We start from the raw sequence: 14,658 nt of genomic DNA, 5'->3' as shown, positions 1-14,658 counted from the left end.
TGTCGACCTTGTCACATGTCGACCTTGTCCCATGTCGACCTTGCAGTATGTCGACCATCTTTAGGTTGACCATACAATCCATACCCACATCGGAACGGGGCTGAAAAAAATCAGAATCACCCCCTCTATCCATTAGTCGGCACCGAGCTCACGGAAGGAACATACAGTACTTAGCAGTTACTTCTACTGGCCGTTAGAGGTCGCCAGCACGCACAGATCTGGGTGTATGTGCTCCTTCCCAGCCCCCTCCGCCGGGTTAGGTCAGGTGGAGCGTGGGGTTGCTGCTGCCGCTGAACTCATGTCAGTCAGATGGTGAGTGTAGGGCTAGGAGTAAAGATCACTCACATAGAGGGAAGCTGGGTCTGAGTCTGAGAGCTTCCCTCTCATACACGGGGAGAGCAGAGTTTGTGATCAGTTTCTGCATGGAGACTCCAACCCTCACTGTCTATAGAGGAAATCCTGCTGTGAGCCGAAGCTGCGGGAAACTTTTTTCTGAAGGGAAAAGGACTGTACAGGGGCCAGGGCTCCGAGCTGAGGCATGGCTAGGAGCAGAGGTCTGTGCTGGCCGCAGCCCGTCACTGGATTGCTGACCTTGCTGGGGATTTCGCTAAGTGCTCCTGTCATGATTCTGGCAGAGACTTTGGGTGAGTGCTGTTGTGTCCTCATTGATCGTCTACTCTGGCTGTACCTAGTGCACAGCCTTACCTGCTGGTGAGTGCTGCTAGTTAGCAGGAGTGCGGGCAGGGAGAGCTGGAGGCAGTAACTAGCCACATGCAGTCCTCCTGCCACATCGCTTATGGCTGGGATTCCTCCTAGAAGCTTTCATTGCTGTAATGCCAGTAGAGAAATCCCCATCTGATATAATCTTTGCATGATTGTGTTGGAAACCGTATTGATGTAGTATTTTAGTATGGCAAGCATCAACATACTCGTCAAATCTACTGTACTGTAACTGCTTTCACTGAATTTAGCAGGTAGTTTGTGACACCAAAGTCAATAGGAAGGCAGATCAGCTTGCTGTATTATTGGCAGTTAATATCAAGTCATCCCCTTCAGGACAATACATTTAAGGTGCATACACACGTACAGATGTTTCTGTCTGATCTATCTGGTGGGAACAAAAATCTGGAAATGTATGGGAGCATATGACAATCCAAAAATTCCACCCAAATGCAGGAAAACAGAAAAAATATATATGCTTTGATAAATTTGTTATATCAAAACGATTAAACAATTTGTCTGACTGATCACTGTCTGTTTTCAAGTGTTTGGGAACAATTTTTTGATTGTCATTTGCTCCCATACATTTCCAGGTTTTTGTTCCCACCAGGTAGATCAGACAGAAAAATCTGTACGTGTGTACGCACCTTTACATGGATGACTGGCAGTTTGGATGCAAGCATTCAGAATACAGATGCTAGCATCCTGAAGGAGAGAATCCCGACAGGGGTCAGGTAAGTATACTGACACAGGTCCGACTTGTCGGAGGCAGAAGTCAGACCTGTCTTCCCTTTGAACTGCCCCTGGGAAGGCTACCTCCTACTTGGCACCTGATGTACCATTTTTTACATGCGATAAATGAAATACAATTTATTGCATGTAAAAGGACTCCCAGGAAGCTGCCAGGGGGAGTTCACAGTAAATCGGATGTGATACGTCACAGCAATGTTCTGCTGATGGTCCGATTCATCTTGTGTGCTGCACATAAGATCTCCAGACACAGATCTGATGCACAGGAATGTGCATCGGGTCAGACCTGATGTCAAACACCTCTATATGCACCAAGCCGACCTGGATGCGATGGGCAACACCATTTTAAGCCTATGGGCTTCTCTTGCATTCCCCTGCTGTGATGGATAACCAGATCCCTCCCAGCATCCCGGCTGCATGCGTCACTTGACGCATGCGCAGATAATACTCCAGGTGCAGAACCCAGAAGTCCTATTGGTAAATGCCGGTATACATGCGGAGGCTGGCTGCAAGCATCGCAAGTTTTTTTAAAAATGTCATGCAGGAGCTGATTGGTTGGCTGTTTATACAAAAGTGTGCTTTGTTTTATAGGGTTTTGCTTCCCACTGGAACGAGCTATAATAAATAGAGCAATAAATGAGTTTAGAAATGTGCTTTATAGTGGGGGTGTATTAATCCTTTTATAGTGATACAGTAGAGCAGTGGTTCTCAAACTGTGGGTCCTGACCTGCTCAGCATGGGGTCACAACTCCATGTTGCTGACATCAGGCTGATGACTTTTCTGGAAAATCTGTTGAATTGTCTGTTATTTTAGACTCCTCCAATCGTTTTGTGCCTCCACAATGCTGCTGTGCCATGCATGTCCTGTCTGCTGGCTACACATGCGATGTGATGACCTTCTGCAGTAACTTGCTGGGGTCCTGTAATTATTTTTATTGTCTGATATCCCAGAGCAAAATAGTTTGAGGTTCCCTGCAGTATAGAAGTAGCCTATTGCATTTAATCTAGCTGCCATGTATCTGGTACAGTATATAAACTAACAGAAGCTTATTAATTACTATTGGCATCTAATGTTCATTCTAGCACCCTGCATCTTTGAAATCTTGTGCACTTCCTCTTCCATGCCTGGGGTGTCGCTCCCTGCAGTGGTGCTTCTAGCACAGGACCGGGCTGCATATCAGTTCTGAGATATAGACCACACTGTGCTAGAGAGTGACACCTCAGTCAGGGAAGCAGTGCACTGGATTTCAAGGATGCAGGGTGCTATAATGAACACTAGGGGGGGGGGGTACTGAGATGGGAGTTGTATTTCACATGGGCAACCAATCAGTATCTACTTATTTATTAAGCACCTTCTAGATTATAATGGATAGTATCTGATCGGTTGCCCATGAGAAATAGAACTCCCATCGGTACTTGTGTAGTTTCACGGTGCCACTAGATAGGATACGATTTAGTATGCGATTTGACATAAGATATCGCATAAGATATAGTATAAGATTTACTATCCATTTCATTACGCCACTATCCACTAGGGCGTGGAGTTGATTTTATATAGCGTGGCGAGCGCAGCGAGCCACCGAGCCCGAAGCGTGGCGAGGGGACACGGATGTTGTTTCAAAGCAAGTCACCAATATCGCATGCCATTTGCATGCACTTCCATAAAATACATTCCGTGTACGCTCGCCACGCTTCAGGCTCGGTGGCTCGCTGCGCTCGCCACGCTATATAAAATCAACTCCACGCCCTAGTGGATAGTGGGGTAATGAAATGGATAGTAAATCTTATACTATATCTTATGCGATATCTTATGTCAAATCGCATACTAAATCGTATCCTATCTAGTATCCTATCTATCCTATCTAGTGGCGCCGTGAAACTACACAAGTACCCTCCCATCTTGGTAAATTCCCCCCTAGCCTTTACATTAAAAACATGAGCCTTGGCACATACCACTTTGAGGAATGTATAAAAACTGAACAATTTGTGAATATATATCTCATCTATTTTATTATGCACCATAGTAGCTTCCTGTTTAGGGGGGTATTCAATTATTGACAGATTTTTCAACCAGTCAAAAAAATCGTACGTAGATTTGCCCTAGTCAATGCCTAGTTGGCCAAAAAATCCAGCATGGCCAAATACCGCGTGGAACGGGGATTTCACAGCAATTCCAATATGCAGGTGTTTCCGACTCCTTTTGGGTCCGTTTTCACCTATGCTGGTTTGTCCCAAAACATAAATAAAAAGTGAAAATATATATTTTTTTAAATGGACGTAAACACCTGCAATTGAATAGTAAAGCTGCGGGGGAATTTTTTGGGTGTGTTGTGTGCACACCACTCCTGTACACACCACATCAATTAGCACAAAAAGTATGTGCTGCACATTACATTCTCTTTGTACTCGATTGCATCGCATCTGGTACAAAAAAGCACGCTCCTGAAGCAAATTTCCTGCTGTTTGTACTAGACGCGATGCGATCTAGTGCTAAAAGTAAGGAGAACATCACTCAGTGTATGGGCACCTTTATTGGCTGAATTAGTTTTTTCAGCTACCTGAAAAAAAAAGGCACTATTTAAATACCCCTTAAGGTGTGCATACACGGTGCAATATGGTCGCTGAGCAATTTTGGCTTAATATCTCTCAGCACAATATTGCTCAGTGAACCATTTCATCAGCGACCAGCGGTTTTGGCTGAAAATTGCTAGCTATTCTGTCTCTACCTCATTTTGACTAGAAATTGCTGGTGAACAGTGCAATGTGTACCAGCGACCAGCAATTTTTAGCCATAATCATAGGAGCATGATCCTGTGACAAGCGACCATTAAGGCTGGCTGCGGGAGCGCGCTACTAGAGATTTATCTCCCACAACACAAGAAACACACTCGCGATATTGTCGCTGTGACCATTTAGCCAGCGATAATGGCTTAAATCGGCTCGTGTGTACAGACTCATTGCAGTTTGCCATTTGCCATTATCTTTTGGTGCATACACACTAAATGATAAATTAGACCATCATCGGTGCATGTAGGAAGTTATAAGCAAGAGAAATGCTACAGAATGCACCATGCCTCCACTGGGTCTCTTTGCTGCAGATATGTCGCTGGGTAAACATTGTCTACCTTACCACCTGTGATATATATCATGTGTGATTTGCTTTATATAGCCATATTTGCCAGGCCCTGTACTACAGGCCTTCAGATAAATCGCATCAAGTACTAAATCATACTGCCAGGGAGTTACAGGCGAAGTTCAAGGGGAATCTGATGTGACTGGAGGCTCAGATATATTGCAGTAGTGTATGGGGTCGTTTAGTCTAAATATGTGGTGAGGTACAGGATTCACTTCGGATTGTCCAGATATTTTGAAGCCCCCAGCACTGATTTGTCCCTATGATATTGACCATAAATAAATGTAATTGGTCCTGGACACCAACCTTTAGCACCCCTGCAAGTGTTTTGAGGCACACCAGGGTGCCATGGCCCACCGTTTAGGAACCACTGGGCTAGGGGAGAGCTTTGCTTTTCAGAGTTTGATTCACAGGGGTCAGACTGTAGACCTGGGGTAGCCAACCCTAGTCCTCGAGAGCTACCAACAGTGCATGTTTTGCAGGTCTCCTCACAGAATCACAAGTGAGCTAATTAGCTCCATCTGTGTATCTTTTAAAATGTGTCAGTGATTAATGAGTGCAGCTGTGCAGCAGCTAGGTTGTCTGGAAAATGTGAACTGTTGGTAGCTCTCGAGGGCTAGGGTTGGCTACCACTGCTGTAGACCATGGGTCTTCAAACTATGGCCCTCCAGATGTGAAACTACAAATCCCAGAATGCCTTGCCACAGTTTTAACACTCCCTTATAGAAAAACTGTGGCAAGGCATACTGGGATTTGTAGTTTCACAACATCTGGAGGACCACAGTTTGAAGACCCATGCTGTAGACAATAATAGGGACTGCAATCTGCAGCCATACTTAGCCTTGGTAGGAGACTGCTGTGAAATGACCTGCTGTTGTTACATAGCCGTGATGCATAAAAAATTTGCATAACCTGCAGGTTGTACTGAACTTTCTGAAAAACCTGCTTTATAAATAGTCCCCTTAGTAACATGTTAGTCATTGTCTGAGAAACATTGCAGACTGGCTTTGTGACTTGCATTTTGTTTAGGTCTACCAGCTCCTAATGTGGTGTCTATGATTAAACATGATTGGTGTGAGAAAATATTTCTAAAAGAGATGTGTGAATCCCATAGGAAAGACATTAGGAATGATTCATTTGCTCAAGTTTTATTGAGCCAAGTCTATAAAGGTTTCTTAAGACTGAGGACTTAAAAGCAACCATAGGCACGTGCTTGAAAGACATTGGCCTAAATTTCAGGCTGCTTGTAACCAACTTTTTAAGGTATACATAAAACATTTGATGGTATCATTTAAGGTCCATACACACTGGTGGACTATGCCCAGCGCATATAGACAGCGATGATCGCTTTCATCACTGGGGGGGAATGCCGCTCAGTGCATACACACTGAGCCGCTTTCCCCCTGCCCAGCGTCGACAGTGGGGTGAGGACGGCTTTGCATAGCGCAGAGCTATGCAAAGCCATCCTCAAAGCCACTCATTTGCTGGTATTACCAGCAGATGAACGGCTTTCCCGTCGATGATGCGGGAGCGCGCAACAGCACTCACCGCCGGGGCATACACACTGGGCGGCTTTGAGCTGAAAGCTGCTCAAACCTGCTGTTTTGAGCAGCTTTCAGCACAAAGTCGCCCAGGGTGTATGGTGAGGTTTTCAATTTGGCATGTCATCTGAACTATAGAACCAGGAATTAGTTTTATAATGTTGTGTGCCTATTTCTATGCAGCGTGTCTGTATTTATAGAAATTGCATAGGCCTGTATGGCAAAATACCTTTTATGAGGTTGGGGAGGAATTTATTTATGTGATGGGCAGAAGTGGTGGCGGTTTTCTAACTATAGTCCTGATGGTCCACTCCTGATTTAGTCAGGGAAAAACATGATGGTGGTGGGGTTAGGCTGTGGGAGTAGTCGTTAAGCAGCCCATACTCGCTGCTTTGTGGGCGTGCTTTCCGTGCTGTACTAGCACGGATCACATTGCATTGCATGTGCATCCGTTGTGCATGCAATGCGATGCAATGTGATGAAACCTAAGTACAAAAAGTATGTGCTTGCACATACTTTTTGTACTTAGGTTTCATCGCATTGCATGCACAACGGATGCACATGCAATGCAATGTGATCCGTGCTAGTACAGCACGGAAAGCACGCCCACAAAGCAGCGAGTATGGGCTGCTGTAGGGTTAAACTACTTACCAGGCTATGCATTTATTCTGCTGTAGATCTTCTGATTGTTTTAACCAACCCTTGGCCACTATGCACAAAAGCAGGGGTAGCCAACTCCAGTCCTCGAGAGCTACCAACAGTTCACATTTTCCAGACAACCTAGCTGCTGCACAGGTGCACCCATTACTAGCTGAAACATTTTAAATGATCCACAGGTGGAGCTAATTACTTCACTTGTGATTCTGTGAGGAGATCTGGAAAACATTAACTGTTGGTAGCTCTCGAGGACTGGAGTTGGCTACCCCAGCACAAGAGTAAGGCTGGGGCCACCCATAGTGGTCTTGACTGCAAGGAGGCTGTGTGTGTGGTCACAAAGTGGTGTACCTGCCCTAGATCCTGCAGAACAGGATACAGACACTATCGATCTGGATCCAGGGGCCCGTGTGCTTCGCACAGCTACCACCCATTATAAAAACACTGATGACCCGGCTGCCCAATCCTGGAAATAAACCTGGTAGCAGACCCGGGACTATCAACTTGGGTCTGCTCCTTTCAGACAAAAGCAGAGCTCATGCTTTTGGGTATGTCTGAAAGAATTATATAACGCAGAGCAGACCTGTGCTAATTTGTATCAACACTATGCATTGTTTGTTATAATTAGTAAATGGTAGTCCCTATCAGACAGTTTGTCATTTAAATAAATTGTCTATTCTTTGTAATTAATTGCCAGTATATTAATCTAACAAGTAAATGAGCATCAGTTAATAGAACATCTCTTCTTTTGTCTTGGTTGTTTAGAATGCATATGCATGGTGCTTTATGCACAGACGGTATTTATCTGTTTGCGCTGGTTTCAGTACAGATTGCCAGGGGAATGCTTTGTTTCCACTGATTACTGTCTGAGCGATAACATCCCACTCAGTGTAGTATCGGCATAGTGTCTGCTGAAGGTGTCCATAGGATTTCCTGCCATTCTCTTTACAGTAAAACTATATTGCAGTGCATCAAAGGCTGTTTCAGGAAGGCGTCCTATGTAAGAAAGAATATATATAAATATACACACAAGTAAATATGGTTTGGCAGATGTGAATTCATATATATATTAATAATCTCTATAATAAATAGAGAAAGATAGATCTAGAGAGTAAGTTAAATAATTAAATATAAGAGCAATAGGGGGTATTCAATCCCCGCCGCTATTACCAATGGGGAAAATAGCGGCAGAAGCCTACTCAATGCTGTCTTTCTCGACAGCATTAAAGAGGCATCTCAGCAGAACAGACCCGACTGTAAAAGCTGTATGGCCCGTTTTGCTGTTTACGTGGCCACGCCCCCTTTTTACCAATCGGAAGGCGGGACATTGAATCCCGCCTGCCGATAAACAGGCGAGCAGGCCGAGAACGGGTCAGGGTCACGACTGTCGGCACCCGGGATTGAATACCCCCTTAAAATCCTATGATAAGAACATTGGGTCATCTTTATTGTGTCTACAAAATGCTATTTATGACAATTGACCCTGCAATTTATTGTATTTTGTGATGGAAAATTTAAACCTTTTATAGGGCCTTACATATGCAGAGATTTGTGCTAGAGATTCATAACGGGAGATTCAAGCCATGTTGCTTTTCGCAGGTGACAGTGTGAAAAAAATTGGTGTGATGTATGTGATTCACCTTGCCATTTCTGACCAAAAAGTGATCGGAATAGGTAAATCAGGTTGTACAACATATTAGTTCTTACAAATCAATTGGTGATTTTTATTTTTTTCTTTCTATTGCCGATGTATGGGCCCCACTGAACACTGGGAGAGGGTTTGGTAAACACATGTTGTATTGCAAACCTTGTACTCACCCCCCACCTCAGACCACACAGACTGTGGAACATTCTGGTAATGTCACTATCTCTGAAGTGATGACATACAGATTTCATTCCAGTCTTCCCCAACACTCACAAGTGATCTTGTTATATTGACTACCGTAAATAAAAATAACAAATGGTTCCCGAACTCTACTTTTGATAGTTGTTGTTTTTTTTTTTTAATGAACCACTGAAGAAAATTTCACAAAATCCTATCTGCTAGTTAATCACATGTAAACATTTTTACAATAAAAATGTAAAAGTCTGAAGAAAAGAGTCCAGTTAATATGAGGAGCGCTGCTAAACTGAGGATGGGACGTCTAGGGGCCCAGATGTAAGCTACAAAATGTTTCTAGCAAACTCTGTGAAATGACAGGAGCTGGTAGTTTGGTGCTCTCTAAGCTGTGATAAATCCCCCACTTAGTCTTCTTTTTTTTAGATGAGGGTCTTTGCCTACTTTACCTAAACTATTACAAAATTCCTCACAGGGGGCCACGTACTAAGTGAATAGTGATAAACTACCAGCCAATCAGCTCCTTACTGCCATTTGCCAAACAGCCTGTAGCATGTTAGTTAGGAGCTGATTGGCTTGTTGCTTATCACTCTCCACTTTTTGAAGCTTAGTTCATCTGGCCCCCTGTGATGAATTCTTTCATGTTTTAGATGTGTTTACAAAGTGCATAAACACTCTTATCTGTAAAAAGAATACTAAGTGGAGGATTATTACAGCTTTGAGAGTACCACATAACTAGCTTCTGTCATTTTACATGGTTTGCTAGAAAGATATCACTCATTGATCAGTTGGTACTTTATCTCTCCAAGTTTTACCAAATCTCCCCCCCCCCCCAAGAGTTTTGGAAAACATATCTGAGTTAATATATTTATTTTTGATACTTTTCAGGTGTTCTTGTCTTATTTTTTAAAATGGTATCCATACCTTGTAGAAATAACCATTTAGTGCTACTAAGCATTCATGGTTGTGTGGTTCAGCAATTTTTGGTTGGATTTGCACTCTATCCTCAATTTGGCCACTGTACTCTAATAAAATGATAACTCTGATGGGAACCAAATTCATAATCCTGTCAAATCTTGTCTGCTCAGTTTGGGATTTTCAATAAGAAGTCACTGAGACATTGCTTACTCAGCAGCTGCATCCTGGCATAAAAGTGTCATATGGTTGTTCTTTCCTGAGACTCTTTCCCTGCAGGGGCTGGCTGGCAACTTTCAGCCTGGGGGACAGACACAAGCAAGTGGCCCAGTTTTTCAAGGGGAATAGCCATGACAATAATGTTGAGGCAGTGGCTTGTGTGGGTGTGGTTTGAACAGGGCCGGCGCCACCACTAGGCAGCTCTAGGCATTTGCCTAGGGCGCCGGCACCTGGAGAGAGGCAGTTCGCCCCTCACCCCCAGCAAACTGTGTAAAAAACTTGCTGGAGCGGTCAGGGGTGTCCGTGTGACAGTGGTACCTGCGGCGCCATCATGTGTATAAAGCTGGCTGCGGCCAGCAGGGTCCCTGCAGTGAATAGAAAATAACTAGCGCTATGCGCGCGGCGGTGCGGGAAGCGCTAGTTATTTTCTATTCACTGCAGGGACCCCGCCGGCAGCAGCCAGCTTTATACACATGATGGCGCCGCAGGTACCACTGCCGCACGGACACCCCTACACTGCAGGGATGCCGGGGCCGCAAGTTTTTTCCACAGGTACCACCCCACCCCCCCCGGCACCGGGGCGCCCCCACCCCGACTTGCCACCGGCCCTAGGTTTGAATAAGCACATGTGGGGTTTACCGGCATGTGCAAAAAGTTTGATATTCAGTTTTTTTTTAAGCCCAATAAAAATTTAAATCCATATTTTAAAAAAATAAAATTGTCAGCACTTGCTCTGGCCTCTCTGAACACGCAATTAAAAGTTTCCACTTAGCTTAATTAGTCTCTTCCAATGCATTGCAGACAGCTTCCATGTCCAGAGCACAGGACAGGTACTACCCTAACAATGCACCCGCTCCCTACACAAACTATACTATTCATACTGCAAATGCCTTGTCACACACGGGATTAGGACACGGGTCCCATCCCCAGAGCAGCACGGCATATGCGGTCTGAAAGTTCCGACACGGCATATTGCAGAGTCGGTGAAGTCACATGGGGCGGAGCTGGGCGGCGCCGCGTAATCGGGGGCTCAGGAGGAGGCAGTACTTGGAGTTGACAGTGCTGCCTCCTTCATACTGTGAACGGGACACGGGTCGCTCGACCCAGGCACCCATTCACACTGCACTTGACACGGGTCATAGCCCGTGTTGCTCAACCCATGGTGGCCTTTTCTGACCGCACCTTGACCTGTGTTGGGGCCGCAAGAACACAGCAATATCCCGGGTCTAGAGTGCGGTCTGAAAGCGGTATTACACTACACCATCCCTGCACATACACCACCCCTAACCATACACCTGCTCCCTGCACACACAACACCACCCCTAACCATGTTCCTGCTCTGTTCACGCACTACACTACCCCTAATCATGCACCTACTCACACTACACCACCCATAACCCTGCGCCTGCTCCTCACACACACTACACTACCACTAATCCTGTACCTGATCACACTACACTACCCCTACCCTGAACCCTTTTCCCGCAGACATTACAACACCCCTAACCCTGCACTCGCAAAAACACTACCCCTAACTACAAACTACACCACCGCCACTCCCCTGTTTTTGCTTCCCTTGTACATCACACTACTACCCTACACCCGCACATACCATTGGCAGCCAGGCTGCTGGCTGACTATAACCCCCCCCCCCCCCCATAGGATTTATGGGCCAGATGCACTAAGCTTCAAAAGTGATAAAATGGACAGTGATAACCAACCAATCGGCTCCTTTCTGACATTTTTCCAACACAGTCTGTAACATGGCAGAAAGGAGCTGATTGGCTGGCTGTTTAGCACTCACTTGTTTATCACTTTGGAAGCTTAGTGCTTCTGGCCCTGGCCCTATGTCTGCAAAAAAAATCATGCAACTAATTTTTCTTAATTGGAAACCATAGGTAATGGGAAAAAAACAAAGTTACCAACACATATAACTTGTATACAAACACACAAAAAAATTATATAGATATAGAATTTATTATGTAAACCCAGCCAGCCCCCATTGGTTTCTAAAGGAGTGCAGTAGTAGTATCTTCCTCACATCTGCCCTCTCTCTTCTGCAGTGTGGACTCTGGGGGCTCCCTAAGGTTTCTTTCTGCTCCTCTTTCCATTACAGTTAGCGGCAGCAAACCCTGATAAGCTCCGCCCCCTTTTCACTCTTTGGCTGGGAGAGGAAACCTGGCTCTCCATTGGTCAAAGGCAGCCATCTTTTTGTAGCCAGCTATGGGGGCGGCCATTATCTGTTAGCCCCATGCTACTACATAGCGGAGTATCGGCCGTGGCATGGGTAGCAGCAGGAGGCAGCACGGAGCATAATGACATGTACCTGCTCCTGGTAGTCAGGTGGGCGGCCCTGCAACACAAATTATACTGGCCTGGGGGGCAGATGGCTAAACCAAGACTACAACATGCCCTATAAAATGTTATTTTGAACTATGCATAACCATACCTTGAAATAACATAGTTAGGACTGGATCTAATTATGGGGCAGATGTATTAAGCCTTAACAAGAGATAAATACAAGGGTGATAAAGAGAGATAAATATCCAGCCAATCACCTGCTACCTGCCATGTTACAGGCTGTGTTTGAAAAAAAGTCAGTAAGGAGCTGATTGGCTGGACGTTTATCTCTCTTTTTCAACCTTGCATTTATCTCTTGTTAAGGCTTAATACATCTGCCCCTATATGTGGTATTTTACAGTGCAGAGGAAAAAAAAAATATATGTATATATTAACTTGTGTGGTATATTATCCCATAGTATATGAGTTAAGTACCTGAAGCTATGGGTTAACGCATCTATGGCACCTGCACTAATGCACTTGATGTGGATTTCTGTTTGGGACATAAATTAGCCCGTATTAAATAACTTAAGGCCCATACACATACAGAGCGACTTTAGCTCTGAACTGAGTGAATTAGTTTAGCACACATCACTCGCACACATGCTATGTATCAGTGAAGTGTGCTGAGTGATCTGTGCTTACCAGTGTTCCTTGGTGAGAACACTGATGAATTGACTAGATTTTAATTCAGAATCAGAAGCAAAATCCGCTTTATTTATATACTTGCGTATATGGAATTAGATTTGGGTTGCTGTGCAACAGCTGGTTAGGTGACAATTAAACAGTGACAGTACAGAAATACATAACACCTAGGCAGCCATCAGCGGCGCCACTGGCCATTGTAGCAGCCAGGTAGGTAACAATATGAGCAGAGAGAGTACAGTTATCACACAGGGAACATGTACCCGCCTAGGCAGCCATCAGCGGCGCCACTGGCCATTGTAGCAGCCAGGTAGGTAACAATATGAGCAGAGAGAGTACAGTTATCACACAGGGAACATGTACCCGCCTAGGCAGCCATCAGCGGCGCCACTGGTTGCTGCTACAGCCAGGCAGGGACAGTATAGTTTTCACACAGGTAACACCTACCCCCTGAGCTGTACAGCGCCTAGGCAGCCATCAGTAGCGCCACTGGTCATTGCAGCAGCCAGGCAGGTAACAGTGGGGCAGATGTATGATGTGTCGTTATGGGGGAGAAAGGGTATCAGCGCACGTTATGTGCACTGATACCGCTTCTCCCCCATGTATGATAGAGCCGGGAATGCGGTAATGGACAGGGGCGCTATGCGCCCCTGTCCATATCGGCGCTGCTATCAAAATGATAGCAGGCCGAATGTATGAACGGTCAGCATCGCTGACCGCTCCGCACGAAGCCTGCTTTGGCTTCGCCAGCATCAGGCTGGCGAAGCCCTATCTAAACAGCAGGGACAGCGCTGTCCCTGCTGTTAGATCTGGGCTGCGCTGGGGATCTCGCGTGAACAGCGAGATCCCGCGCATGCCCAGTGCGGCCGGCCGGGGGACAGGAGATAGCGCATCAGTATTAACTGATGCGCTATCTCCAGAAAGGGACATCGCCGGAGGGGGGAGTTAACGCTCCCCCGCTTCAGCAGACAAGATGTTAATACATCTTGTCGATGTCCCTTCCTGCTTCGCCTCGCTATTGAGGCGAAGCAGGAAGTATCATAGCGGCGCGATAAGCGCTGCTATGATACATCTGCCCGAATATGAGCAGACACAGTACATAGATGTCTATAATGCGGTGTGAGACACAGGAGTTCATATGGCTGAGTGCACAGTTCCTAGGCAGCCATTAGCGGCGCCATCTTGATCATGCTGCTCTCATGCAGCAGTCAAAGGGCTCAAACAAGCCATCTCCCTACAGCAGTCCACAGGATGGACATAGGCTGTAGGGTTGGGAGGGCAGGGTGTCAGGGCCCTGGCTGGAGCTGTGGCTGGGGGGGGGGAGGAGCCAGCATGCAGAGAGAGTCAGTCAGTCAGTGATGAGGCCGGGGCCAGGAGTTGGTGGTTTGTTGTAGTTTTTGGGCCCTCACCTCTCTGGACTCACCGCTGGCAGCTGCCAATCTGTCGTGTGTCTCCCGGCCCCCAGTCCTCCGCTCTGTCCTTCCCTGGCCGCACTCTCCTTCTCCTCTTCTCTGGGGGCTGAGGGTGGGAGCTCCGGGTGATGGGAAAAAATCAATACATTTTCTGGTGTTATGCTTTAATAAGTAACCCAGATCTAAAAATAGAAAAAAATTGCTGGAGGTAGGATTGATCCCTTTGTGTTTTTCTACAACACTTCATATGATACAACTGGGAAGCAAGGGTCTCTGTAAAGCGTTGCAGAATATATGTGCGCTATATAAGAAACCTGTTAATAATAAAAGGGTGTGATGGGATACTATGGTCCTTGTACTTTTCTCCTGCTAAGATCTAAAATGTATATGGAATTACTGTGAACTTTGGACTTCTAGTGTAAATTCCACACCAATAAAACCTGACACAAATATTTTCACAGTGAGCTGTATGGTATTTTTGTACATTTACAC

At 45.6% G+C, this 14,658-nt stretch overlaps 1 protein-coding gene across 1 annotated transcript in view; it reads left to right on the top strand.

The window, feature by feature from the left end:
- Nucleotides 1-210: 210 nt before the first annotated feature.
- Nucleotides 211-14,658, top strand: part of DCBLD1 (discoidin, CUB and LCCL domain containing 1) — a 76,565-nt gene continuing 62,117 nt past the window's right edge. The window contains exon 1 of the mRNA XM_083176828.1: nt 211-644. Within this exon, the coding sequence (XP_083032954.1) occupies nt 539-644 (106 nt within the window). The 5' untranslated portion in view covers nt 211-538. The remainder of the gene's footprint in view (nt 645-14,658) is intronic.

This window comes from Crinia signifera, chromosome 3, assembly GCF_055691185.1.
Source record: "Crinia signifera chromosome 3, ASM5569118v1, whole genome shotgun sequence".
NCBI classification, from domain to species: Eukaryota; Metazoa; Chordata; class Amphibia; order Anura; family Myobatrachidae; genus Crinia; species Crinia signifera.
Note: the sequence above shows the minus strand (reverse complement) of the source record. Positions and strands in the feature narration are given on the sequence as shown.